This window comes from Rhinatrema bivittatum, chromosome 2, assembly GCF_901001135.1.
Source record: "Rhinatrema bivittatum chromosome 2, aRhiBiv1.1, whole genome shotgun sequence".
Classification (NCBI taxonomy): Eukaryota; Metazoa; Chordata; class Amphibia; order Gymnophiona; family Rhinatrematidae; genus Rhinatrema; species Rhinatrema bivittatum.
Window position 1 is genome coordinate 6,321,475 of NC_042616.1, and position 25,943 is coordinate 6,347,417.

At 47.2% G+C, this 25,943-nt stretch overlaps 1 protein-coding gene across 5 annotated transcripts in view; it reads left to right on the forward strand.

Moving 5' to 3' along the window:
• The window catches only part of LOC115083457 (oocyte zinc finger protein XlCOF6-like), a 41,858-nt gene extending 22,345 nt beyond the window's left edge, over window positions 1-19,513 (forward strand). For 2 of the 5 annotated variants that reach the window (XM_029587283.1, XM_029587285.1), the window contains exon 2: window positions 15,422-19,509. In XM_029587283.1, coding sequence (XP_029443143.1) covers window positions 16,067-18,361 — 2,295 coding nt within the window. In that variant the 5' untranslated portion in view covers window positions 15,422-16,066 and the 3' untranslated portion in view covers window positions 18,362-19,509. Of the gene's footprint in view, window positions 1-15,421 lie in introns of all 5 variants that reach the window. The other 3 variants (XM_029587284.1, XM_029587286.1, XM_029587287.1) reach the window with 2 other exon arrangements.
• The last annotated feature ends 6,430 nt before the right edge of the window (window positions 19,514-25,943 follow it).

The following is a 25,943-nucleotide window of genomic DNA, read 5'->3' on the forward strand; positions in this document are numbered from 1 at the left end:
CGTTTATAAGGGATCACTTTACGTCCCCCCGAATAAAATGGTACACAGATTAAACTTCAGAGAGCGGGCTTTTTCATCAGCAGGTCCCTCCATCCGGAATGCCTTGCCCTCTGACCCCCGACAGGAAACCTGCCTTCTGACCTTTAAAAAGAAACTCAAAACATGGTTGTTCGGCCGAGCCTTTCCGTGCGCCTAGACCATATTTACATCACTGAACTTTAATGTACTGTTTCGTTACGCTTCACATAATCACTCATTAACTAACATAGATGTCATAATTTTTAGAAGTAACCTTAGAGATTGGCTATACTAGCCACCCTCACTGTCTGTATAAAGTATCCTATTGTTTGTATACTTTTGTTTTCCCCCTTCTCTTTTCCCAATCCCCAGTTGCTCGCCCTTGTTAAAATGTAACTTTTGACCCTGCCAATATCTGCCTCATTTTAATATGTTTATTGGCTATGTTATTGTTAAAACATTTGTTCGATGTAGAAAAGCCTTAAATAAATCAATACAAATCAGAAATGCACATTTCCAAAGATGGCCTATTCAAATTGCTGAAATCTCAAAATGATTTTGTTATTTTTACCTTTGGTGTCTGAACTTTGTATTTTTCTAATCAGTTGGTCACAGTCTCTTTTTTTCCTATTTTTCCTTTGTTGCTCATTTTTCTAATGATAAAAGGGATAGAACAGCTCCCCTATGAGGAAAGGCTGAAGAGGTTAGGGCTGTTCAGCTTGGAGAAGAGACGGCTGAGGGGGGATATGATAGAGGTCTTTAAGATCATGAGAGGTCTTGAACGAGTAGATGTGAATCGGTTATTTACACTTTCGAATAATAGAAGGACTAGGGGGCATTCCATGAAGTTAGCAAGTAGCACATTTAAGACTAATCTGAGACAATTCTTTTTCACTCAACGCACAATAAAGCTCTGGAATTTGTTGCCAGAGAATGTGGTTAGTGCAGTTAGTGTAGCTGGGTTCAAAAAAGGTTTGGATAAGTTATTGGAGGAGAAGTCCATTAACGGCTATTTCCTAGCGTGTATCAGATGGACTCAGGACCAATGGGTATAGTGTACTCGTCATAGCAGTTGGAGACAGATCAAATTTCAATCTGACGTCAGCCCGTAGTACATATATCCCTGCAGGAAGTGCAGCTCTTCAGTATTTTCCGTCTCCATAGCAGTTAGGGACTACCTGCACGCTCTCGCAGCGTTAGAACCAATTCAAGAAGAAAACCCAAATTTGAAGACGAAACCTACCTTGGAAGATGAGCCCCGCTCTCCTGCGGGGCTCATCTCAACTGGGGGTCCCTCCCCTAGTTGAGATTTCCTGAGGTGATTTCTGTGGTCCCTCGGAGGTGAGTCTTGGTTTGGTGGCCGAATCGCGGCGAGGACCTAGCCCCCGATCCTAGGCGCTGCTGAGAGGCAGCGGGTGCCCCCTCGAGCGCAGCGGTGAAGGTATTTGCCCTCTCCCCCCGCAGCCGGAGACCGCCCGGAACAAAACCGGGAATCGCCGAAGACAAGGTAAGGTAGAAATCTTCAGTGTCGACTCCGAGGTTCGAGGAGTCGCACAGGTCGCCGTCCAGGACCAGTGCCGCTGGGTTGATCCACCCTAGCAGGGCCAGGCCCCGGTTAGATCCAAGGGTCTACCCACGTGGAGACCCTCCATGGTAGTCGCCATATTGCCCGCGTGATCGCCGTCGCCATTTTGGCCCTATTCGCTGCTCCGCTCATAGCTTCGGGCCGAGCGCACAAGCTTACCTAGGCACACAGATTACATATGCGCATACACTTACATGCACATATTCCTTGTGCGCATAAGTTACACACACAAGGACCGCGCGCACAAGATACGTGCGCCTACCGGGCTAAGGGCATACCACGACTTGGGCGCACAACCCACACACACAGCTTAGATGCGCCGACAACCATGGCACAACCAGAAACGAAGATAAAGGCTCAAGGTCTCTGCCCAGCATGCCATATCAGAGCTGCACAAAGCAAGGAGGCCAACGCCCTGTGCACTCAGTGCGAGGAGGCCCTGGGAGATCCAGCCCAGGGCCAGTCCCACTCAGGGCCAAGTAATAGCTCCTTAGTGGTATCCCAGACCTAGCAAATCCCAGCAGGACACCCCCGCAGACGGGGACCCCCAGGAACCCAACGCCTCTCAGCTTGGATCCAGCGTCTATCTCATGGGTGGAGTTCTTCAAAGGGCTACACACCTTTGTTCACATGCAAACGGAACCCCTGGCTGACCAGCCACATCCTCCGCCAGAGGACCTTTACGCCCCAGGCCCCTTGAGGCCTAGACAAAAGTTTCCACCGCCCAGGAGCCCCAAGTATGGGGACACGGACAACTCTGAAGAGGAAGCAGAGCCCCTAGAAGAGGGGGAACTCCCCCGGGGACAGAGCCTCACCGAACCATGAGACGCTTCTTCACCAAGGACGAGCTCCCTGACTTGGTCACCCACAGTCTGAAGGAGCTTGCTATCCCAGACCCAGATGCTTCGGGGGGGGGGGGGCCCAAGCCGAATCCCCTGCTGGAGGGCCTTTGGCAGACCTCCCGCCATTTCCCTCTGTTACAAGCCGTCTAGCAGCTAATTGATCTGGAATGGAGTGCCCCAGAGTCCACATTCAAAGGGGGCCGAGCTATGGCAGCCATGTACCCCCTGGACCCGGCGGCCAAGGATCTTCTCACATGCCCAAGAGTTGATGCCATGGTCTGCGCGGTCTCGAAGCGCACTACTATCCCAGTGGAGGGAGGAGCAGTGCTCAAAGATGCACATGACCGGCATCTGGAATCCATCCTTAAACAGTATTTTGATGTAGCCGTTATGTCCCTACAAATAGCGGCCTGCTGCACCGCAGTGACACGTGCCTGTTTATCTCATACCAGGAGCAACACCCCTGGAGAAGTCATGGAACCAGCAGTATCATTCCTTGCGGACGCTGCTTCCAATCTGGTGCGCACAGCGGCCAGAGGAGTGTCATCTGCGGTGGCTGCCAGGAGACAACTCTGGCTCTGAAGCTGGTCGGCCAACTCATCTTCCAAAACTCGCCTCACAAGGATGCCCTTCAAAGGATCCCTCCTGTTAGGCAGCGAGCTAGAGAAACTGGCCAACAAATGGGGCGAGTCCCCATTGTTGCGCCTACCGGAGGACAGGATGAAGAGAAAAACAGCGACCCTTCCCCCGGTCCTCCAGAGGCAGAAGTTCACAGCGCTTCAATCCATACAGAAGCAACTATCAAGCGTCCCGCCCTATGGGCAGGAACCAGTCCTTTCGGAGCAAGCCCAACAAGAGGGGAACCAGCTCGGGTACAGGCCCCAGCCGTACCCCACAATGAGATTCAGCCGACCTGTCCAAAGGAAGAAGCCATAGGGGGCAGACTAGCCCTATTCTACCACAGATGGGTTGAGATAACTTCGGACAAGTGGGTCCTAGCTATCATTCGGGAGGTGTACTACCTGGATTTTCTGCAAACCCCTCCGGACAATTCGTGGAGTCCCCTTGCCACGACCTAGCCAAGAGGGCGGCAGTGGAATCTACACTGACCAGACTACTGGCCCTCGAGGACATAGCTCCAGTGCCTCCACAAGAAATAAATACTGGGCATTATTCCATTTATTTTATCGTCTCCAAGAAAGAGGGGACGTTCAGGCCTATCCTGGACCTCAAGTCGGTCAACCGTCACCTGAGGATTCCCCGCTTCCGCATGGAAACCCTACGCTCCGTAATAAGGGTGATACAACCGTGAGAGTTTCTCACATCCCTGGATCTCTCAGAGGCCTACCTATACATCCCAATTCATCAGGAACACCAGCGCTATCTACGCTTCAGAATCCTGGACCGTCACTACCAGTTCCGGGCACTACCCTTCGGATTAACCACAGCACCCTGAACGTTCACGAAGATCATAGTGGTGGTGACGGCAACACTGAGGAAGGAAGGAATCCTAGTACATCCTTACCTAGATGTTTGGCTGATCAGGGCGAAATCCCCAGAGGAAAGCCGCCAAGCAACCAACAGAGTCAAGACTCTACTGGAGAACCTAGGATGGTCAACACAAACAAAAGTTGTCTACAGCCCTCACAGTCTCTAGAGTGCCTAGGAGTCCGATTTGACACCAAAGAAGACAAGTTCAGCCTGACTCCCAAAAGAAGATCAAAATCATGAGAGGTCTAGAACGGGTAGATGTGAATCGGTTATTTACTCTTTCAGATGGTAGAAGGACTAGTGGGCACTCCATGAAGTTAGCATGGGGCACATGTAAAACTAATTGGAGAAAGTTCTTTTTTACTTAACGCACAATTAAACTCTGGAATTTGTTGCCAGAGGATGTGGTTAGTGCAGTTAGTATAGCTGTGTTTAAAAAAGGATTGGATAAGTTCTTGGAGGAGAAGTCCATTACCTGCTATTAAGTTCACTATGGGGTAGATTTTAAGAAAGTGCGCCTTCGCGTACTTTTGTTGGCGCACCAGGCGCCAACAAAAGTATGCTTGATTTTAGTAGATACGAGTGTAGCCGCGCGTATCAGCTAAAATCCAGGATCGGCGCGCGCAAGGCTGCCGATGTCGTGTAGCCGGCGCGAGCCGCGCAGCCTGCCGCCGTTCCCTCCAAGGCCGCTCTGAAATTGGAGCGGCCTCAGAGGGAACTCGCTTTCGCCCCCCCCTACCTTTGTCGGGGGATTTACGCCTCCCGGAGGGAGAAGTAAATCCCTGCGCGCCAGCGGGCCGCGACCTGGGGGCAGTTCAGGAGGGCGCGGCCACGCCCCCGGACCGCCCTGGGCCAAAACCACGCCCCGGGCCCGCCCCCAAAACGCCGCGCCGATCCGACACGCCCCCGACACGCCCCCCTCGAAAAACCCCAGGACTTACGCGAGTCCCGGGGCTCTGCGCGCGCGGGTAGGCCTATGGAACATAGGCGCACCAGCGCACAGGGCCCTGTTCGCGTAAATCCGGGCGGATTTACGCAAGCAGGGCTTTTAAAATCTGCCCCTTAGAAAATAGCCACTGCCATTAGTAATGGTAACATGGAATAGACTTACAGGTCAATCCAGTACCGAGCGGTAGGAAGAGCTGCGTTAGTGCCCGGTGCACCCGCGGTTGCCGCACCACAGTGCAGCTCACCTACCGCTCGATCCTGTATGTAAATAGCTTGCTAATGTAAGCTCCCCTCCTCCCGGAGCAAGGCTGCTTTTCGCGCCCTGCTTCGGGAGGAGGGGAGGGGGGACTGGCAATCCTGAGCGTAGGATTGCCCGTCCTCTCCCCTCTCTCTCTTGCAACTTTTTTTTTCGCTTTTTTTTTTTTTGCTTCGGGAGGAGGGGAGAGGACTGGGGCTGCCCCGGAGACCAGCACCCATGGACGCGGTCAGGGCAGGAGAGCGGGGGCTGGGGGAAATTTGCCGCCTACCCTTACCCCTGCCTCTAACGCAGGGGTAGGGGTAGGCGGTAAGTTAGCAGGTTAAACGCACAGCAAAACGGCAGGGTAAAAAAGGGATAGTCGGGGCGTGCGTTACTGGATGGTAGGGAATAGCTAATTCGCTCATTTACATGCAATATACATGCCGCGTGCGGAAGGGGTTGCCCGGGGATTTGAGGATGCGGTAGGAGTAGGTTAAAGGGGATTGGGGATCGCGGGAAGTGCTAACGCGGCCGGAAAGTGAGTAGAACGCGGGTTAGGAGCAGGGTAAACGTGGCCGCACTTTACTGGATAGACCTGTTAGTTTTTGGGTACTTGCCAGGTTCTTATGGCCTGGATTGGCCATTGTTGAAAACAGGATGCTGGGCTTGATGGACCCTTGGTCTGACCCAGTATGGCATTTTCTTATGTTCTTATGTTCTTAATTGTGGAACTGGTTACAAACCCTGTTGAGCGAACCTCGCCCCACAGCATGGGATTACCTACAAGTCCTCAGTCTGATGGCATCCACACTGGAAGTAGTACCATGGGCACAAGCTCACATGAGACCCCTGCAGCACTCACTTCTATCACGATGGAATCCATTGTCTCAGAACTACGCCGTACATCTATCACTCCCGGGCAGAGTTCGGACCCAGCTACGGTGGTGGCTACTGGCCAGCCACCTGAGCCAGGGAACAAGATTATCCTCCCCAACCTGGACCCTGCTCTCCACAGGCGCCAGCCTACGAGGATGGGGAGCACACTGCGAGGAATTAACCGCCCAAGGGCAGTGGAACGCAGAAGAGTCGGGATGGAACATCAACCGCCTAGAAGCCCGGGCAGTCAGACTAGCCTGCCTACGATTCGCTCACAGACTCCGAGACAAAGCGGTCAGAGTAATGTCAGACAATGCCACAACAGCGGCCTACATCAACCGGCAGGGGGGAACCAGAAGCCAACAGGTGTCTCTGGAAATAGACTCCCTAATGACGTGGGCGAAAGTAAACCTCCAGGAGATCTCGACCGTCCACATTGCCGGGAAAGACAACATCACGGCGGACTACCTCAGCAGGGAAAGCCTAGACCCAGGAGAATGGAAGCTGTCGTCCGCAGTGTTCCAAATGATAGTGAACCAGTGGGGGACACCAGATATGAACCTTCTGGCAAACCGGTCCAACACCCAAGTACCCAGGTACTTCAGCCGCAGGCGGGAACCTCAATCCCAGGGGATCGATGCCCTGGTACAGACCTGGCCACAGGGGACCCTATTATACGCCTTCCCACCGTGGCCCCTATTGGGCGCAATCATTCACAAGATATAGCTACATAGAGGACTAGTTCTTCTGATGGCCCCGAACTGGCCAAGAAAACCGTGGTACGCCGACATGAGAAGACTACTGGCAGGGAACCCCCTACCACTGCCTCCACACAGAGACCTGCTCCAAGAAGGGACCGATCCTCCACGAGGACCCAGCTCAATTCTCTCTTACGGCCTGGCCATTGAGAAGGCTCGCCTGAGAAAGAGCGGATACTCGGGGGCTGTAATCGACACCCTACTCCGAGCACGCAAGTTCTCCACATCTCTAACGTACATAAGGATTTGGAGAGTTTTTGAAGCCTGGTGCGAAGAGCACGACATCAAGCCACGCTCAATTAAAGTTCCCGTGGTCCTGGAATTCTTACAGAACGGGCTACATAAGGGACTGTCCCTCAACTCCATCAAGGTACAGGTTGCCACTCTGGCATGCTACGGCCTCAGGAGCGAGGGCGACAGCATAGCTTCTCACCTGTACGTGTCACGCTTCCTGAGAGGAGTCAAACACATCCGCCCACCACTAAAGTGGCTGGTACCTCTGTGGAATCTCAACCTGGTTTTGGATTTCCTAGCAGGAACCTCCTTCAGACCCCTCCGAGGTCTGTCCCTCCATCTGTTAACTTTAAAGACAGCATTCCTGGTGGCAGTCTGCTCAGCCCGCCGCATTTCAGAACTACAAGCACTGTCCTGCTATGCACGGTCCCCTCGTTCCTTCCCAAAGTGGTATCACACTTCCATCTTAACCAAACCATCTTGCTACCATCGACGGATGACTTGAAGAATTCGAAGGAAGCTCGTAGTCTCCGCCAGCTCAATATCCGAGGGGGACATCGGGGGCGGGCCCGGTCGTCACGGCGTTTTGGGGGCAGGTCCGGGGCGTGGTTATGGCCCGGGGCGGTCCGGGGGCATGGCCCCGCCCTCCGTACCCGCCCGGTGTGCGGGGATTTACGCCTCCCTCTGGGAGGCGTAAATCCCCCGACAAAGGTAAGGATGGGGTTTAGACAGGGCCGGGTGGGTGGGTAAGGGAGGGGAAGGGGAGGGCAAAAGAAAGTTCCCTCCGAGGCCGCTCCGATTTCGGAGCGGCCTCGGAGGGAACGGAGGTAGGCTGCGCGGCTCGGCGCGCGACGGCTATACAGAATCCATAGCCTTGCGCGCGCTGATCCCGGATTTTAGCGGATACGCGCGGCTCCGCACGTATCTACTAAAATCCAGCGTACTTTTGCTTGCGCCTGATGCGCCAGCAAAAGTACGCCTATTCGCGCAGTCTGAAAATCTACCCCTAAGTGAACTTAATAGCAGGTAATGGACTTCTCCTCCAAGAACTTATCCAATCCTTTTTTAAACACAGCTATACTTACTGCACTAACCACATTCTCTGGCAACAAATTCCAGAGTTTAATTGTGCGTTGAGTAAAAAAGAACTTATCCGATTAGTTTTAAATGTGCCCCATGCTAACTTCATGGAGTGCCCCCTAGTCCTTCTACTATCCGAAAGAGTAAATAACCGATTCACATCTACCCGTTCTAGACCTCTCAAGATTTTAAACACCTCTATCATATCCCCCCTCAGTCGTCTCTTCTCCAAGCTGAAAAGTCCTAACCTCTTTAGTCTTTCCTCATAGGGGAGTTGTTCCATTCCCCTTATCATTTTGGTAGTCCTTCTTTGTACCTTCTCCATCGCAATTATATCTTTTTTGAGATGCGGCGACCAGAATTGTATACAGTATTCAAGGTGCGGTCGCACCATGGAGAGATACAGAGGCATTATGACATTTTCCGTTTTATTCACCATTCCTTTTCTAATAATTCCCAACATTGTTTGCTTTTTTGACTGCCGCAGCACACTGTACCGACGATTTCAATGTGTTAACCACTATGACACCTAGATCTCTTTCTTGGGTTGTAGCACCTAATATGGAACCCAACATTGTGTAATTATAGCATGGGTTATTTTTCCCTATATGCATCACCTTGCACTTATCCACATTAAATTTCATCTGCCATTTGGATGCCCAATTTTCTAGTCTCACAAGGTCTTCCTGCAATTTATCACAATCTGCTTGTGATTTAACTACTCTGAACAATTTTGTGTCATCTGCAAATTTGATTCTCACTCGTCATATTTCTTTCCAGATCATTTATAAATATATTGAACAGTAAGGGTCCCAATACAGATCCCTGAGGCACTCCACTGTCTGCTCCCTTCCACTGAGAAAATTGCCCATTTAATCCTACTCTCTGTTTCCTGTCTTTTAGCCAGTTTGCAATCCACGAAAGGACATCGCCACCTATCCCATGACTTTTTACTTTTCCTAGAAGCCTCTCATGAGGAACTTTGTCGAATGCCTTCTGAAAATCCAAGTAATACTATATCTACCGGTTCACCTTTATCCACATGTTTATTAACTCCTTCAAAAAAGTGAAGCAGATTTCTGAGGCAAGACTTGCCCTGGGTAAAGCCATGCTGACTTTGTTCCATTAAACCATGTCTTTCTATATGTTCTGTAATTTTGATGTTTAGAACACTTTCCACTATTTTTCCTGGCACTGAAGTCAGGCTAACCGGTCTGTAGTTTCCTGGATCGCCCCTGGAGCCCTTTTTAAATATTGGGGTTACATTTGCTATCCTCCAGTCTTCAGGTACTATGGATGATTTTAATGATAAGTTACAAATTTTTACTAATAGGTCTGAAATTTCATTTTTTAGTTCCTTCAGAACTCTGGGGTGTATACCATCCGGTCCAGGTGATTTACTACTCTTCAGTTGTCAATCAGGCCTACCACATCTTCTAGGTTCACCGTGATTTGATTCAGTCCATCTGAATCATTACCCATGAAAACCTTCTCCATTACGGGTACCTCCCCAACATCCTCTTCAGTAAACACCGAAGCAAAGAAATCATTTAATCTTTCCGCGATGGCCTTATCTTCTCTAAGTGCCCCTTTAACCCCTCGATCATCTAACGGTCCAACTGACTCACAGGCTTTCTGCTTCAGATATATTTTAAAAAGTTTTTACTGTGAGTTTTTGCTTCTACAGCCAACTTCTTTTCAAATTCTCTCTTAGCCTGTCTTATCAATGTCTTACATTTAACTTGCCAATGTTTATGCTTTATCCTATTTTCTTCTGTTGGATCCTTCTTCCAATTTTTGAATGAAGATCTTTTGGCTAAAATAGCTTCTTTCATCTCCCCTTTTAACCATGCCGGTAATCGTTTTGCCTTCTTTCCACCTTTCTTAATGTGTGGAATACATCTGGACTGTGCTTCTAGAATGGTATTTTTTAACAATGACCACGCCTCTTGGACATTTTTTACTTTTGTAGCTGCTCCTTTCAGTTTTTTTTGAACAATTTTTCTCATTTTATCAAAGTTTCCCTTTTGAAAGTTTAGCACGAGAGCCTTGGATTTGCACACTGTTCCTTTTCCAGTCATTAAATCAAATTTGATCATATTATGATCACTATTGCCAAGCGGCCCCACCACCGTTACCTCTCTCACCAAGTCCTGTGCTCCACTGAGAATTAGATCTAAAATTGCTCCCTCTCTCGTCGGTTCCTGAACCAATTGCTCCATAAAGTTATCATTTATTCCATCCAGGAACGTTATCTCTCTAGCGTGACCCGATGATACATTTACCCAGTCTATATTGGGGTAATATATTGGTGCACCCCAGTCTATATTGGGGTAATATATTGGTGCACCCTTACATGGACGACTGGCTGATCAGAGCAAAGTCTCCGGACGAGAGCCAGCAGTTGACCAGCAGAGTCAAGAGCCTACTGCAGAAACTCGGCTGGGTAGTGAACACAGTCAAGAGCAGTCTACAGCCCTCGCAGTCTCTAGAGTACCTAGAAAGAAACTGATACAACAATTACGACGATTGATGACCAACGTACGATCCAAGGTATGGGACTATCTTCAAGTCCTCGGGCTCATGGCGTCAACCCTGGAAGTCATGCCATGGGCAAGGGCCCACATGCGACCACTCCAACGCTCCTTACTGTCATGCTGGAACCCACTATCCCAGGAGTACTCAATTCACCACCTCCTACCAGCAGAGGTACGTTCTCAGCTTCAGTGGTGGTTACAGGAAGACCACCTAATCAGATGAGTAAGTCTATCCCCACCGAATTGGATTGTGTTCACCACGGATGCGAGCCTACGAGGATGGGGAGCCCATTGTCAGGAACTGACGGTCCAGGGACAATGGAACAAGGAAGTGGCAGGATGGAACATAAACAGCCTGGAAGCTCGAGTAGTCAGACTAGCGTGCCTGCGATTCAGCCACAGACTCCGAGGCAAAGCGATTCGAGTAATGTTGGACAACGCGACAATGGTTGCCTACATCAACCGCTAGGGAGGAACCAGGAGCCAGGAGGTATCTCTAGAGATAGACCTGCTTATGGCATGGGCAGAGATAAATCTACAGGGAATCTCGGCCTCCCACATCGCAGGATAAGACAACGTCTCAGCAGACTTCCTCAGCAGAGAGAGCCTGGACCTGGGGGAATGGACGCTGTCGATCACAGCCTTCCAACTGATAGTAAATCACTGGGGCCTCCCAACCATGGACCTACTAGCCACCTCTCTCAGTGCCCAAGTCCTAAGGTTTTTCAGCCACAGACGAGAGCCACACTCCCAAGGGATTGATGCTCTCGTCCAAAGGAAGACTTACTGTATGCCTTCCCTCCATAGCCAGTATTGGGTAAGGTCATCCACAAGATAGAACACGATAGGGGACTAGTTCTACTACTGGCCCCAGATTGGCCAAGACGCCCATGGTACGTGGACATGCAAAGACTCCTGGCAGGGGAACCCTCTGTGTCTACCCCACACAGGGACCTTCTCCAGCAGGGACCGATTCTTCACGAAGATCCATCTCAGTTCTGGTTACTCGAAGGTCATGATTAACACCCTGCTCTGCTGCACGCAAGTTCTCAACCCCCTCTGTCATATTTTATTTATTTATTTATTTTCTTTTATATACTGACATTCGATCGAGATAACACATCGGTTTACAGGGAACAGAAAAAGGGCGGGGTCCGCCCTATTTTACATTATAACATGGTAACGAGTATAACAAATATACATGGAAAAATAAAAATAAGATTATAGCATATAACATATATACATTAAGACTTGGTGACAATATAATTTAGGTATCAGGATTGATTGAAGGGAGGCATGGGGTGGGTGGGGGGAGAGGGTTGGGGGGGGGGAATAGGGTGTGTGGTTGGGTCAGGGAGGGCGGAATGCATGCAGGGGATTGCGATGTGGCCAGAGTGTGATGCGATCGGGCAGGTTAAGGGTCTGGAGGGAAGGCTTTTATAAACAGCCATGTTTTGAGATGTTTTTTAAAGACTTGCGATGAGGGTTCATTTCTGAGCTGGGGGGGGGAGGGAGTTCCATAGGGTAGGGCCTGCTATTGATATGGCTCGTTTGCGGGTTGCGTTGAAGTGTGCAGTTTTGAGATTGGGGACGGAGAGAAGGCCAGTGTTGGTAAACCTGAGAATTCTTTGTGTGGGGTATGGGAGTATTGCGGTGTTTAGCCAGTTCATTTTGTTGTTGTTTATTTTTTTGTGTATGAGGGTGGGGATTTTATATTGGATTCTTTGTGTGATGGGCAGCCAGTGGAGTTCTTTGAGGGTGGGTGTGATGTGGGAGGATTTTCTGCTGTTAGTGATGATTCTGGCGGCGGCGTTTTGAAGAACTTGGAGCGGTTTGATGTGGATTTCTGGGAGGCCAAGGAGGAGGGAGTTGCAGTAGTCGAGTTTTGAGAAAATAATTGATTGAAGGACTGTTCGGAAATCATGCGCTTGGAGAAGGGGTTTGAGTTTTTTCAGTGTTTGAAGCTTGAAGGAATCCATCTTTAATCGTATTGGAGATGTGGCGTTTAAGGTTAAGTTGGCTGTCGATTGTTACGCCTAGGTTTCTTGTGGAGGGTGTGAGTGAGATTCTTGAGATGTTTGGGACCCCCGGGTTGTTTGAGCTTCCTGAGTTGTTTGAGGGGGTGCAATTGAGGGGAGAAGAGGGACGGTCATCGTGGATGTGAAGGATTTCTGTTTTGACTTGGTTGAGGCAGAGTGATAGTTGAGATAGCAGGTGGGATAATTTTGAGCTGAGTTTGTTCCATCTTTCCATGGTGTGTTCAATGGACTTGCTTATGGGGAGTAATATTTGTATGTCGTCAGCATAGATGAAGTAGGTGAGGTTTGCATCTGAGAGGTATTTGCATAGTGGGAGGAGGTAAATGTTGAAGGGTTGAGGATAGGGAGGATCCTTGAGGGACACCATGTGTGAGGGGCGCTTGGGTGGATTCAGATGAGTTAGTCTTGACGATGTAGGATCTGTTTGAGAGGTAGGACTTGAACCATTTGATTGTAGTGTCTCGTAGCCCAATTTCTTTAAGTCTGGTGAGGAGTGTTCTGTGATTGATGGTGTCAAAGGCAGCTGATATATCAAGGAGTATCAGGAGGAAAGATTGGCCTTTGTCGCGTCCTCTGAGGATGGTATCGGTTAGAGAGAGGAGGAGGGTTTCGGTGCTGAAGAATTTTCTGAAACCATGCTGTGTTGGCTGAGAACATTATGGGCGTCAAGGTGATCTGTAAGTTGATTGTTGACTGTTTTTTCGATAATTTTTGCTAAGAATGGGAGGTTGGAGACAGGTCTGTAGTTTGCTGGGTCGGTTTTGTCGAGTTGAGGTTTTTTGATGATTGGTTTGATGATGGCGTTTTTGAGCTTGTCTGGGAAGATTCCTTGTTCGAGTGATAGGTTGATGATGTAGGTTATTGGTTTGACAATAATCTCTCTGATGAGTTTTAGAGTTTTGATGGGGATGGGATCTAAGGGGTGGGATGCGGGGTTGGTTTTTTTGATAGGGGGTGGGTGTCTATACGGAGATTGAAGTCTCCTAGTATGATGGCGGGCTCTTGTAAGTTGATGTGGGTTGTGATGGATTCGATCAGTGGGGAAAGGTTGTGCTGTAAGCAACCTGGGGGGGCGTAGAGGAGAAGTATTTGGAGATTTTTTTATTTGAATAGGTTGGTCTCGAAAGGAGGTGGTAAGTTTAGGGAGTGGGAGGAAAATTTAAGTTTTTTGTGAGCTACGGGGAATATACGGATATGGAGGATATGCGAATATGGAGGATATGTGAAGCCTGTTGCGGGGACCGCAGGATATCCCCGCGGACGGCCAAGATCCCCATGGTTCTGGAATTCCTATAGGAAGGGATGATGAAGGGGTTGTCTCTCAACTTCCTCAAGGTCCAAGTAGCAGCCATCTCTTGCTTCAGAGCCAAAGTGAATGGAATCTGTCTATCAGCTCATCTGGATTTGACCTGTTTCCTAAAAGGGGTTAATCAACTTCGTCCACCCGTAAAGTGGCCGGTGCCCCTATGGAACCTCAATTTGGTATTAGACATCCTAGCAGGAACTTCCTTCAGACCCACATGCAGTCTGTTACGCCTCGTAACACTGAAGACGGTAGTCCTAGTGGAAATATGTTCAGCTCGTAGTACATCTGAACTACAGGCACTAGCCTGTCGGGAACCGTTCCTCAGGTTCATTCCTGGAAACATACAGCTAAGCACTGTCTCCTCTTTCCTACTGAAAGTGGTTTCCGAGTTTCATCTGAACCAAGCCATTTCGCTACCATCTCCGGATGAACATAAGGACTCGGAAGGCTCACTGGTGCGAAACTTGAAAAGATCGGAACAGGTCCACAAAACGGATCACTTGTTCGTTCTCCACATTGGGAAGAAACAAGAAGAAGCTGCCTCGCAGGCGACCTTAGCTCACTGGATGAAGGAAGTAATCAAGGCAGCTTACACAGAAGCAGGAAGGCCTTTACTCTTATTGGTTAAGGCTCATTCGACTAGGGCCCAAGCAGTTTCCTGGGCAGAAACCAAGCTGCTGTCGCCTGCCGAGATCTATCGGGCAGTGACGTGGTCCTCACTACATACCTTCTCCAGGTTTTATCGCCTGGATGTTCAGGCCCGAGAAGATGCAGCCTTCGCAACGGCAGTACTAAGTGGGCCACGGGCAGCCTCCCGCTCTGTCCGGGAGTAGCTTTTGTACATCCCACTGGTCCAGAGTCCATCTGGCTACACGCTAGGAAATGGAGAAATTACTTTCCTGATAATTTCGTTTTCCATAGTGTAGACAGATGGACTCAGCATCCCACCCATGGCTGCCCCAGAGAAGGAGGACCTCAGAAATCAAACCTCGAGACTAAGCAAATACGGGTAATCTGTTGCCTACTCCTAGTTCAAGACACCCACAGTTTGTCCGGTGTTGGCGTTAATTGATTGAGTGCACTGGCGGTCTCCAATTTTTGGAATCAGTTGAATCAATCCAATCAAGTTTAATAAGTTTAATCAAGTTATTTAAGCAAGATAGATCCACAGTGGCTTTTCGAAGAGAATCCTGAAGACCTGAGGTTACTACAGGGGTATATCTAGAGTGACGTCAGCTTTGAAATCTGACTCTCACCTGCTAGCAGAAGAGCACATAACCCACTGGTCCTGAGTCCATCTGTCTACACTAAGGAAAACGAAATTATCAGGTAAGTAATTTCTCCATTCTCTAATATCAGAGATCCCATGCAGTCATTGTGTGATCCTTCGGAAAGTCTGATCCCAGGTCATTGATAGCTTTCCACCATTGACCCTGATACATGATTAATTCCTTCTTTTTTTTATCCAGCAGACAATGAGGTCATACAAGAAGAGAAGAGGAAGGTGAATCGAGAAGAACACACTATAGTACTGGCACTTACACAGAGACAATCAAGAAATGTCTGTGACAATCTTTCCTAGAGAGCTGAGGGGGAAGGCACTTGCCAAAGTCATCAGGATTTGGAGAAGAAGCAGCGAAACCCTGCAGGACACTCACTGCATGTGTGGGAAGTGACAGGGAGGTCACAGACATCCCTGAGCACAAGACACACCTGAGAGCAGAGAGACCCTTCCAAAGTACTAACAGTGATCAAACGACTTCTTACCTGAACCAGAGAGAGGAGGAAGGGAAGAAATCCTTACACTGTGACACCTGTGGAAAAAGCTTTCATAGGAAATGTCATTTTGTATCACACCAAAGAACCCACAAAGAAGCAAAGCCTTTTCCATGCTCTCAGTGTGGAAAATACTTCAAACATAAATTAACCCTGAAATTACCCCAGATAAGTCACACTCAAGGGAACACTTCACTTATTTTGAATGTAAGAAAAATTTCTCTAGCAGGGAATCCTTAGTAATACACCAAAGAACACACATAAGTAAGAAATCATTTCATTGCCCTCAAGACGTGGAATCTTGCAGCTCTGAGTTCTCTTTATTAAATCACCAGAAAATGGAGACAGAAGAGAGAGTATTTTCATGTTCTGAAAGTGGAGAAAACATCATTCACAAGCAAGACTTAATAAACCCAAACACACAGACAGAAGAAAAAGTATTCACGTGTGCTGGTAGTGACAGAAACGTCAATCAAAGAGAAAACGTCATAGAACAACTAAAATTCCAACCAGGAGAGAGAGCAATTTCAAATAATGAATGCAGCGAAAGTTTTTGTGATATGAAAGTCTTTTCAGGAAACAGAAAAAAACTTACTGGGCAGAGAGCATTGTCTTGTATTCAGTCTGAAAAAAGCCTCCGTGAGAAGGCAGACGTCCAACAAGAGAAGAAAATCCAGCAGATAGAAAGCCAATTTATATCTATTGAGTGTGGTCAAAACTTCATAGAGAAACGCAACCTTGTCACCCACCAGAGAATCCACACTGGAGTGAAACCATTTAGATCTAGTGAGTGTGGTAAACGTTTCAGTGAGATAGGAACCTTAAAACGCCACCAGATAATCCATACTGGAGTTAAACCATTTCCATGTTCTGAGTGTGAGAAAAGTTTTGAGACAGAGAGGGGACTCCGAATTCACCAGAGGATCCATAAAAGAGAGAAACCATTTACATGTACTGATTGTAGTAAAAGTTTCAGTCAGAAACAACTTCTCAAATCCCACCAGAGAATCCACAGTGGAGTGAGACTGTTTCCATGTTCTGAGTGTCATAAAAGCTTTAAGAGAAGGGAAGAACTGAAAATCCACCAGAGAATCCACACAGGAGAGAAACCATTTACCTGTAGTGAGTGTGGCAAAAGTTTCAGTCTGAAAGGACATCTCAAATCCCACCAGAGAATCCACACAGGAGAGAAACCATTTACATGTAGTGAGTGTGGTAAAAGCTTCAGTGGTCAGGGAAACTTCAAATGTCACCAGAGAATACACACTGGAGAGAAGCCATTTACATGTAGTGAGTGTGGCAAAAGTTTCAGGCTGAAAGGACATCTCCAATTTCACCACAGAATCCACACTGGAGAGAAGCCATTTACATGTAGTGAGTGTGGCAAAAGTTTCAGTCTGAAAGAACATCTCAAATCGCACCAGAGTGTCCACACAGGAGAGAAGCCATTTACATGTAGTGAGTGTGGTAAAAGTTTCAGAGACAAAGCACGCTTCAAACGCCATCATAGAATCCACACTGGAGAGAAGCCATTTACATGTAGTGAGTGTGGCAAAAGTTTCAATCTGAAAGAACTTCTCAAATCCCACCATAGAATCCACACAGGAGAGAAGCCATTTACATGTAGTGAGTGTGGTAAAAGCTTCAGTGGTCAAGGAAACTTCAAATGTCACCAGAGAATACACACTGGAGAGAAGCCATTTATATGTAGTGAGTGTGGTAAAAGTTTCAGTCGGAAAGAACATCTCAAATCCCACCAGAGAACCCACACAGGAAAGCCATTTACATGTAGTGAGTGTGGCAAAAGTTTCAGTCTGAAAGAACATCTCAAATCCCACCAAAGAATCCACACAGGAGAGAAGCCATTTACATGTAGTGAGTGTGGTAAAAGCTTCAGTGGTCATGGAAACTTCAAATGTCACCAGAGAATACACACTGGAGAGAAGCCATTTACTTGTGGTGAGTGTGGCAAAAGTTTCAGTCTGAAAGAACATCTCAAATCCCACCAGAGAATCCACACAGGAGAGAAGCCATTTACATGTAGTGAGTGTGGTAAAAGCTTCAGTGGTCAAGGAAACTTCAAATGTCACCAGAGAATCCACACAGGAGAGAAGCCTTATACATGTAGTGAGTGTGGTAAAAGTTTCAGTCACAAAGTAGATTTCAAACGCCATCATAGAATCCACACTGGAGAGAAGCCATTTACATGTAGTGAGTGTGGAAAAAGTTTCAGTCTGAAAAAAGTTCTCAAATCCCACCAGAGAATCCACACTGGAGAGAAGCCATTTACATGTAGTGAGTGTGGTAAAAGGTTCAGTAGTCAAGGAAACTTCAAATGTCACCAGAGAGTACACACTGGAGAGAAGCCGTTTACATGTAGTGAGTGTGGTAAAAGTTTCATTCGGAAAGAATGTCTCAAATCCCACCAGTTAATCCACACTGGAGAGAAGCCATTTACATGTCGTGAGTGTGGCAAAAGTTTCAGTCGTAAAGAACGTCTCAAATCCCACCAGTCAATCCACACTGGAGAGAAGCCATTTACATGTAGTGAGTGTGGTAAAGCTTTCATTCATAAAGGAAGTTTCAATCATCATCAGAGAAACCATTTACATATGACAGTGGTAGAAGTTTAAATCAGAAGATATTTTTTATATGGCATTAGTCTACCTAGGATTGAAACCAAGTCTTTGTACTTTGTATGGTAAAAGCTTCAGAACAAAGGAAGAACTTTCAAGCTACCAGAGAATTCACGTGTCACATGCAATTCACACACTCTCCTATAGTTTTTGGAATTGTAGAATGGCCTGATAAAGATATTAAAGAGTTGGATGCTAGACCAATACAACTTCTGTCTAAGAATCAAGTAACCTATAAGATTCAGTGAATGCTGAGATTGTATTTTCCAACAGCTGAAGGTGGTTTGGGCCTTACAGATACAAATACTCAAACAGTACTAAAGTACAAAATTGAATGGTCAAAATTGGTCTCTATCCTTAAGTCTGGACAGTTGATAGAAGAGTGAGACTGTGCCAGTACAGGAGGGGAAAGAAGCAATGGAATTTGCAAAACAATAGAAAAATCATTGCAAAGAATCAGACCAGTAGACATGAAAAATGAATTCCCCAAAACACAAATATAGTTGGGGAATACAAAGAGTTTCTTCAAAACCCCCACACAGCTCAAAAACTGACACAGGAATGGTCCTGGAATGGCGAGTTTAAACACAGAGATGAGAGATTAATTGCAGCACAGGATAGTGAATGGTTCACAGCCAGGAGAGAAAAAACCTGGTTCAATAGACAAATGAGAGAAGCCGTTTACATGTAGTGAGTGTGGTAAAAGTTTCATTCGGAAAGAATGTCTCAAATCCCACCAGTTAATCCACACTGGAGAGAAGCCATTTACATGTCGTGAGTGTGGTCTAGCATCCAACAGACAGAATTAAGATCCCTAAAAAATACCCTGAGGCAGCGAGAGAGAATCTGGCATAAAGCCCCCTCACCCCAACTCGCCTCAAGCTACAAATCCGCCCTTCACCATTATAGAATAACCACCCTCAAAACTAAACGAGATTTCTATGCCTCCAAGATCCACCAGTACATCTATAACCCGAAAGCCCTCTTCAATTATGTTGCCAACCTCACCAAGTCCCCCCAGCCCGCCATCCCTGAAAATGAAGCCGCCGCCAAGAGCGAAGAAATCGCCCAATACTTCCTCACAAAAATCACCAACATCCTCCACAGATTTCAACACCCATCTCCTTCAACCCCCCTTTCCCCCCCCCCCCCCCCAACCCTCCCCCACTACACCCACCTTCCAAACCCTTGACCTGACTTCCTCTAAAGAAGTGGAGTCTATTCTCAGAAAACTCAAACCCGCATCTCACCCTTCAGACACCATCCCCACAAAATCCCTCCTCTCCATCCCTAATTCTATCTCCAAACCTATTGCAGACATCATAAATTCCTCCCTCTCCTCAGGCTCTGTCCCAGATGCCCTCAAACAAGCAATTGTTAAGCCCCTCCTTAAAAACCCTACATTAGACCCCAAAGACCCTGCCAACTTCCACCCCATCTCTAACCTGCCCTTCCTCTCCAAAATTATGGAAAAGATTGTGAACATCCAACTTACAGAATATCTTGAAAACAATAATATACTGCACCCAGCCCAATACGGCTTCCGTAAGTACCTCAATACCGAAACCCTTCTGCTCTCCCTCACGGACCACCTGCTTATAGGCATGGACCAAGACAACTGTTATCTCCTCGCCCTCCTCGACATCTCAGCTGCCTTTGATACCATCAATCACAACCACCTCATCAACCGCTTAACAGAAATAGGCATCTCAGGCCTAGCCCTACTATGGTTTAAATCTTATTTATCTAACAGAAAGTTCTCAGTCAAGATAGGAAACGCCAATTCCACATTCTATCCCCTGTCTCAAGGTGTCCCCCAAGGCTCCTCCCTCTCCTCTACCCTTTTCAATATATACCTCACACCGCTATGTCAGCTCCTTACAGACCTCGGCCTCAAATTCTACCTCTATGCAGACGACGTGCAAATCATCATACCCATTCACAACTCTCTCTCAGATGCCCTTGCATTCTGGAACACATGTCTTGCCAACATAAATGACTTCCTCACCAACATCCACCTCGCTCTAAACTCCTCCAAAACAGAGCTGCTCCTCATCTCCCCTCACCTCCCTCCTAAACCCCTGATCTCCAACGACCCAGCATTCAATACCATAACGTCCCAACCTACTGTAAGAGACCTTGGGGTAATTCTTGATCAACAACTCAATCTAAAAAAACAGATCAACGCCATCCTCAAAGAAGGTTTCTTCAAACGCAGTATTCTGAAGAAACTCAGACCCCTCCTCCACTATCATGATTTCCGCACAGTCGTCCAAGCTACCCTTTCCTCAAAGCTTGACTATTGTAATGCCCTCCTCCTCGGTCTACCCTCCTCCACCACCAAACCCTTACAAATGTTCCAAAATGCCATCGCCAGGGTCATCACCAACTCACGAAAAGCCGACCACATCACCCCTATACTCAAAGAACTCCACTGGCTCCCCATCACATCCCGTATCCTCTTTAAAATCCTAACCATAGTACACAAATCCATCCACTCGTACAACTCTAATTGGCTTGATGAACCCTTCTGTCCCATACGCTCTGAACGACCCATTCGTTCTGTCAACAAAGGCACCCTCTCTATTCCCCCTTTAAAAAAAGCCCACCTCTCCACTACTAGGGATCGCGCCCTATCCATCGCAGGCCCCAAACAATGGAATGCCCTCCCCACCACGCTCAGGCTTGAACCATGCTACTACAAGTTCAGAAAAAAACTCAAAACATGGCTCTTCCGACAAGCCTACCCAGACTATTCCTCACCCCCCCCCCCCCACCAGCCCTCACCCAATTTGAACCCATTTGTATATAGACTCCTGTAATTAACCTGTTTAAGCCTCCATGTATAGACCTGTAAATAGCCTGTTACAGTTTTTTAATGCTTTAATTTCAACCCCTCCTGCTCTATGTATATTCCTCCCTGTTTCCCCTCCCCGTTGATTGTAATTTCAGCCTTCTAGTTACAATGTGAACCGGTATGATGTATGCTTACTAATGCCAGTATATAAAAGTTTCAAATAAATAAATGAATGAATGAATGAGAGTCTGTAAAACAGAACTAGAAATGGTTCTGCTGCTGGAAGTCAGGTGCTGATGTGAGAAGGCATGGATACAGAAAGGCATAATAAGCTGGCCCGGCCCATCCTCAGAAGTTGTGTAAACATTATAACATCGCTGAATTAGGAAAGCACTGGGGTCCTGATCCTGACAGAAAAGCGGATATTGTGGGTAATGGAAAAAAAACCACAAGAAGAGCATTGCCGATGGAGGTGTGAGTAGCAGGTATATACTCTGTGGGGCGGATTTTCAGAGCCCTGCTCGCCTAAATCCGCCCAAAACTGGGCGGATTTAGGCGAGCAGGGCCCTGCGCGCCGGTAAGCCTATTTTACATAGGCCTACCGGCGTGCGCAGAGCCCCGGGACTCACGTAAGTCCCGGGGTTCTCCGAGGGGGGCGTGTCGGGGGGCGGGCCCGGTCGTTGTGGCGTTTCGGGGGCGTGTCGGCAGCGTTTTGGGGGCGGGTACGGGGTGTGGCTACGGCCCGGGGCGGTCTGGGGGCGTGGCCGTGCCCTCCGTACCCGCCCCCAGGTCGCGTCCCTGCGTGCAGCAGGCCCGCTGGTGCGCGGGGATTTACGCCTCCTTCCGGGAGGCGTAAATCCCCCGACAAAGGTAAGGGGGGGGTTTAGACAGGGCCGGGCGGGTGGATTAGGTAGGGGAAGGTGAGGGGAGGGCAAAGGAAAGTTCCCTTCGAGGCCGCTCCGATTTCGGAGCGGCCTCGGAGGGAACGGGGGTAGGCTGCGCGGCTCGGTGCGCGCCGGCTATACAAAATCCATAGCCTTGCGCGCGCTGATCCAGGTTTTTAGCAGATACGCGCGGCTCCGCGCGTATCTATTAAAATCCAGCGTACTTTTGTTTGCGCCTGGAGCGCAAACAAAAGTAGGCCTATTCGCGGAGTATGAAAATCCGCCCCTGTGGATCATATGGAGAGATCAAAGATACTTATGTGCCAATGGAAGAAGGAATCGAAGACCAAGAAAAGGTGGACAAGGACACAGAACTGGTCCACATGTATTGGGTGCTACTGCCTGATTACTTATTTTTAGGTACAGCTGGAGATGTTGCCTGTACATATAACATCTTATGATCTCCAGAAGGAGGCTCTCTTTGGCACTATTCAAGTATTATGAAGGGCATTAGCAGTGAATGTGAGAGACTGAGATCTTATTCCACATAATCTGACTTAGCATTTGTCTGTATTGAATGTGACAAGAAATTCACTCAGCTCCACACATTGAAAGGCTCCAAGTGCTCCATTCTCAGCTGAAGGACAGAAAATAATGCAACAGAGCGACTGTTGATATTCCTTGCTCAGTACTTTCATTTGATACAAAATCTAAAGCAGCTGTCAGCAAGGCCACTATTACTATTTAAGAATGAAAAGAGAGAAAAAGATAAATGCATGCATCGCCCAGGATAAAAAGGTCCTCAGCCTCGTCACAGGAGGTAATGATGGTGGCAGTGACAGGGCAGTATCTTCAGGTGAAGGTCACATCCCTGCCACAGTTATAGGCCCTGAGGAACCTGCTCAGGGACCCACTGAATCAGGAAATGGTCCTCAGACGTTAATGGCAAAATAAATAGAGGCTGAGATGGACGCACACGGCTCCCTGAGGATGAGAATGATATAATAATATAACAATCTTGTTATATTGTAACTTTTTACTTCCTCTGCCCTGGTTAAAAGAACAAAGTTATTGCACCCCCCTGTTATTTGTAAACCGGCATGATTGTATCATGAATGCCGGTATAGAAAAGCTTTAAATAAATAAATAAATAATGTACTGCAGGTTTCAGTGAAAATCCCTGCATTTTAAAGCTAGAGGCCACAGAAAGAGAGCCCACCAAAACCTGAAAGAAGAAACAGCATCAAAATTAAACTGCAAAAAAATATGAACTGATCTTAATTATAGATCTTGATATGTTTGCCTGAGTTTGAAACCAACATGAAGACTATGACTCACCCAGAATCCTTTGCTGCCTTGGCCTGCTTGCAGTTCTGGCCATAGGAGCCTTAAATGCTCTATTGACCTTAATTTGGAGAAACTACAAGAGACATCTGGACAGCAGCAGGAGATGTCAAAAACTTATGATGGAAGGTCATGGGGTTACAAAAAGGCAGAAGGAAAAGGATAGAATCTCACGGATTAACGTTTCAACTAAAGTGGTATCAGCGAAACCAGAGTCTTGGAAACCTCCCTGAGAGTGAAAACCTGACAGGACAAAGGATTATCAGAAGATTGATGTGAACATTAGTCAAGTGGGCCTCAATTTGGGAGGGAGATCAGGGTAACTTAGGTTTAATTCATCTTGTTTTGACATAAACTTTGTACATGAGACTCCCATAAGAGTCAAGCAATTTAGGGATTGAGACTGTCTATGTTATCTATAAAACGAAGACTTTACTAATGTACGGAGAGAAACAAAGGGTAGAGCTTCTCCTGAGCGTCTGGCCGGAGAGGGCCTGTCCCTCCGTTCCTCCCAAAGATGCCTGTAGAGCTTATTGATATACAATATAAAAAAAAAAATTAAAAATTGGTTATCCAAAAACTTTGGTATAATACCTTTGTGTCTGCAGATAAGCACCTTAAGCGTGATTTAGCGCATAACATCTGGCGACCGTGGCAGGACTCAGCAGCAGCTGAGGCCACCGTGCATTGTGCAATCTTGCATCTGAATCTGGTAGACAGGTTCAGATTCAACACTGGTACTCGGACATAGATTGGCTTATGTCCGAAGGAAGTCACCCAGATAAAGTATTCTGTATGTTTGATGACTGAGAAGTTATACCCGGAGAGAGAGAGCAAAGACGTAAAGACGCACTCACGCCATAGTGGTAAGCGAAAGACAGATCTGTATGTAAGTATTTAACCAAATCAACATAACCAACCTGCGAGTATATCCTTTTTTATATTTTTAATTGTTTTATTGATTGTACTGCACATGTAAAGGGAATAGTGGGTAAATATTGTATATCAAATATTGCACACCAGATACTGTGCATCAGTTTTGGTTTCTTCTTCTGCCTTTATTTTTCACTGTCCCTTTTGGCCAAGCCATAGCCCTTTGTGTTCTAATTGGTTCTCAAAGATGGAATGTTGTGAACTCAATTCTTTTGAGTTTAACATCTTGGGATTCCATCTATTCTTTTCTATCCTAATAGTTTTCTTCATCACAGAAAAAAAAAAGAGGAAAAAAGCGCAGGGGATAAGGCAGATTGCGTTTTGTCTTTTGTGTAAAGTCACTTTATCTATTCTGGTGGAAGGGAGCCATCTAGTGGATAATATGAAAACTCCTTTAGATTTAGTATTAGAAGCAAACCCTCTTAAAGTTAAACAGATTCAACATTTTCATAAGTGGTGCAAGCAATCAGGAAAAAAGTCTAAAGGACATCATGATTTTGTTTGGCCAAATGAAGGCTCTCTGCAGCCCTCTGTTGTTGAAGTTGCTTAGTTATATAAAGAAAGGACAGAGTTTAGATAAACATATGCAAGTTTTTGACTTATGGTATAGGCAGAGAGATTCTGTCCATAAGGATACTGAATGGGATTAAACTGCCCCCATCATACGCCCCTGATATGGCTTCTGTTAATTATTCCATGCTCCCTGACTCTAACCCTTCTAGGCTTGTATCCAGTTCTGCCGGATGCCTGTAGCCAGTTAGCTCACTTTCCGCTACACCTTGTCCCTTCTGAGTTGGGACATGTAGATCCAAAAGATGTAACTCCAGGCTATAAGCCACTGCAGTTAGACCCTCTGCCCTTGACTCCACTACCGGTTAGCAATACTTCAGCAGTGGGTACTTCTGTAATATCTCAGTCAGTTCGTCAGTGGCAGCTCCCATGACACTCCAGTCAGCAGATGTATCTGTCCCTCCTTCGTTAGAATTACAGAAAGGGTGGCAGGAGGTGAGTTGTATCCTTAAAGGGTTAATGCACCCTTCGAACATTGTTCAATCCGGACTGACTGTAGATGAGTTAAGAAAAAGGTTAAAAAATGTTTTTATGCTTCCGATAGCTGAAAGCTTAGAGGAGGAAGGAGGAAGCAGTAGCTCTGCAGATGAGGGGGATGAGGAAAAAAGCTTATGGAAAAAGGGAAAAAAGAGCAGGCAAGTAAAGGACCGTCCCAGAAAACAGACATCCAGGAAATGTAAAACTCAGGGGTGTGTGATAATACATGAAGGAGCAGATATGGAGAAAGCTTGTAGGGATGCTAACGGAGATCTTCTAATGTTAGCCCAGACCTTGCATACAAAGACACCAAAGGAAATAGTTTCTGAGAGTGAAGATAGTCACTATTATGTAGACCCCTGGGATGATCAGTATATGAATGTTGCCTTTATGGTATGGGAAAAATATGGAAAACAAGCAGGAGCTAAAGCTACATAATAAGGGGTAGATTTTCAAAGGGTTACGCGCGTAACCCCCGAAAACCTACCCCAAACCCCCCCTGCGCGCGCCGAGCCTATCTTGCATAGGCTTCCGGCGCGCAAAGCCCCTGGACGCGTGTAAGTCCCGGGATTTT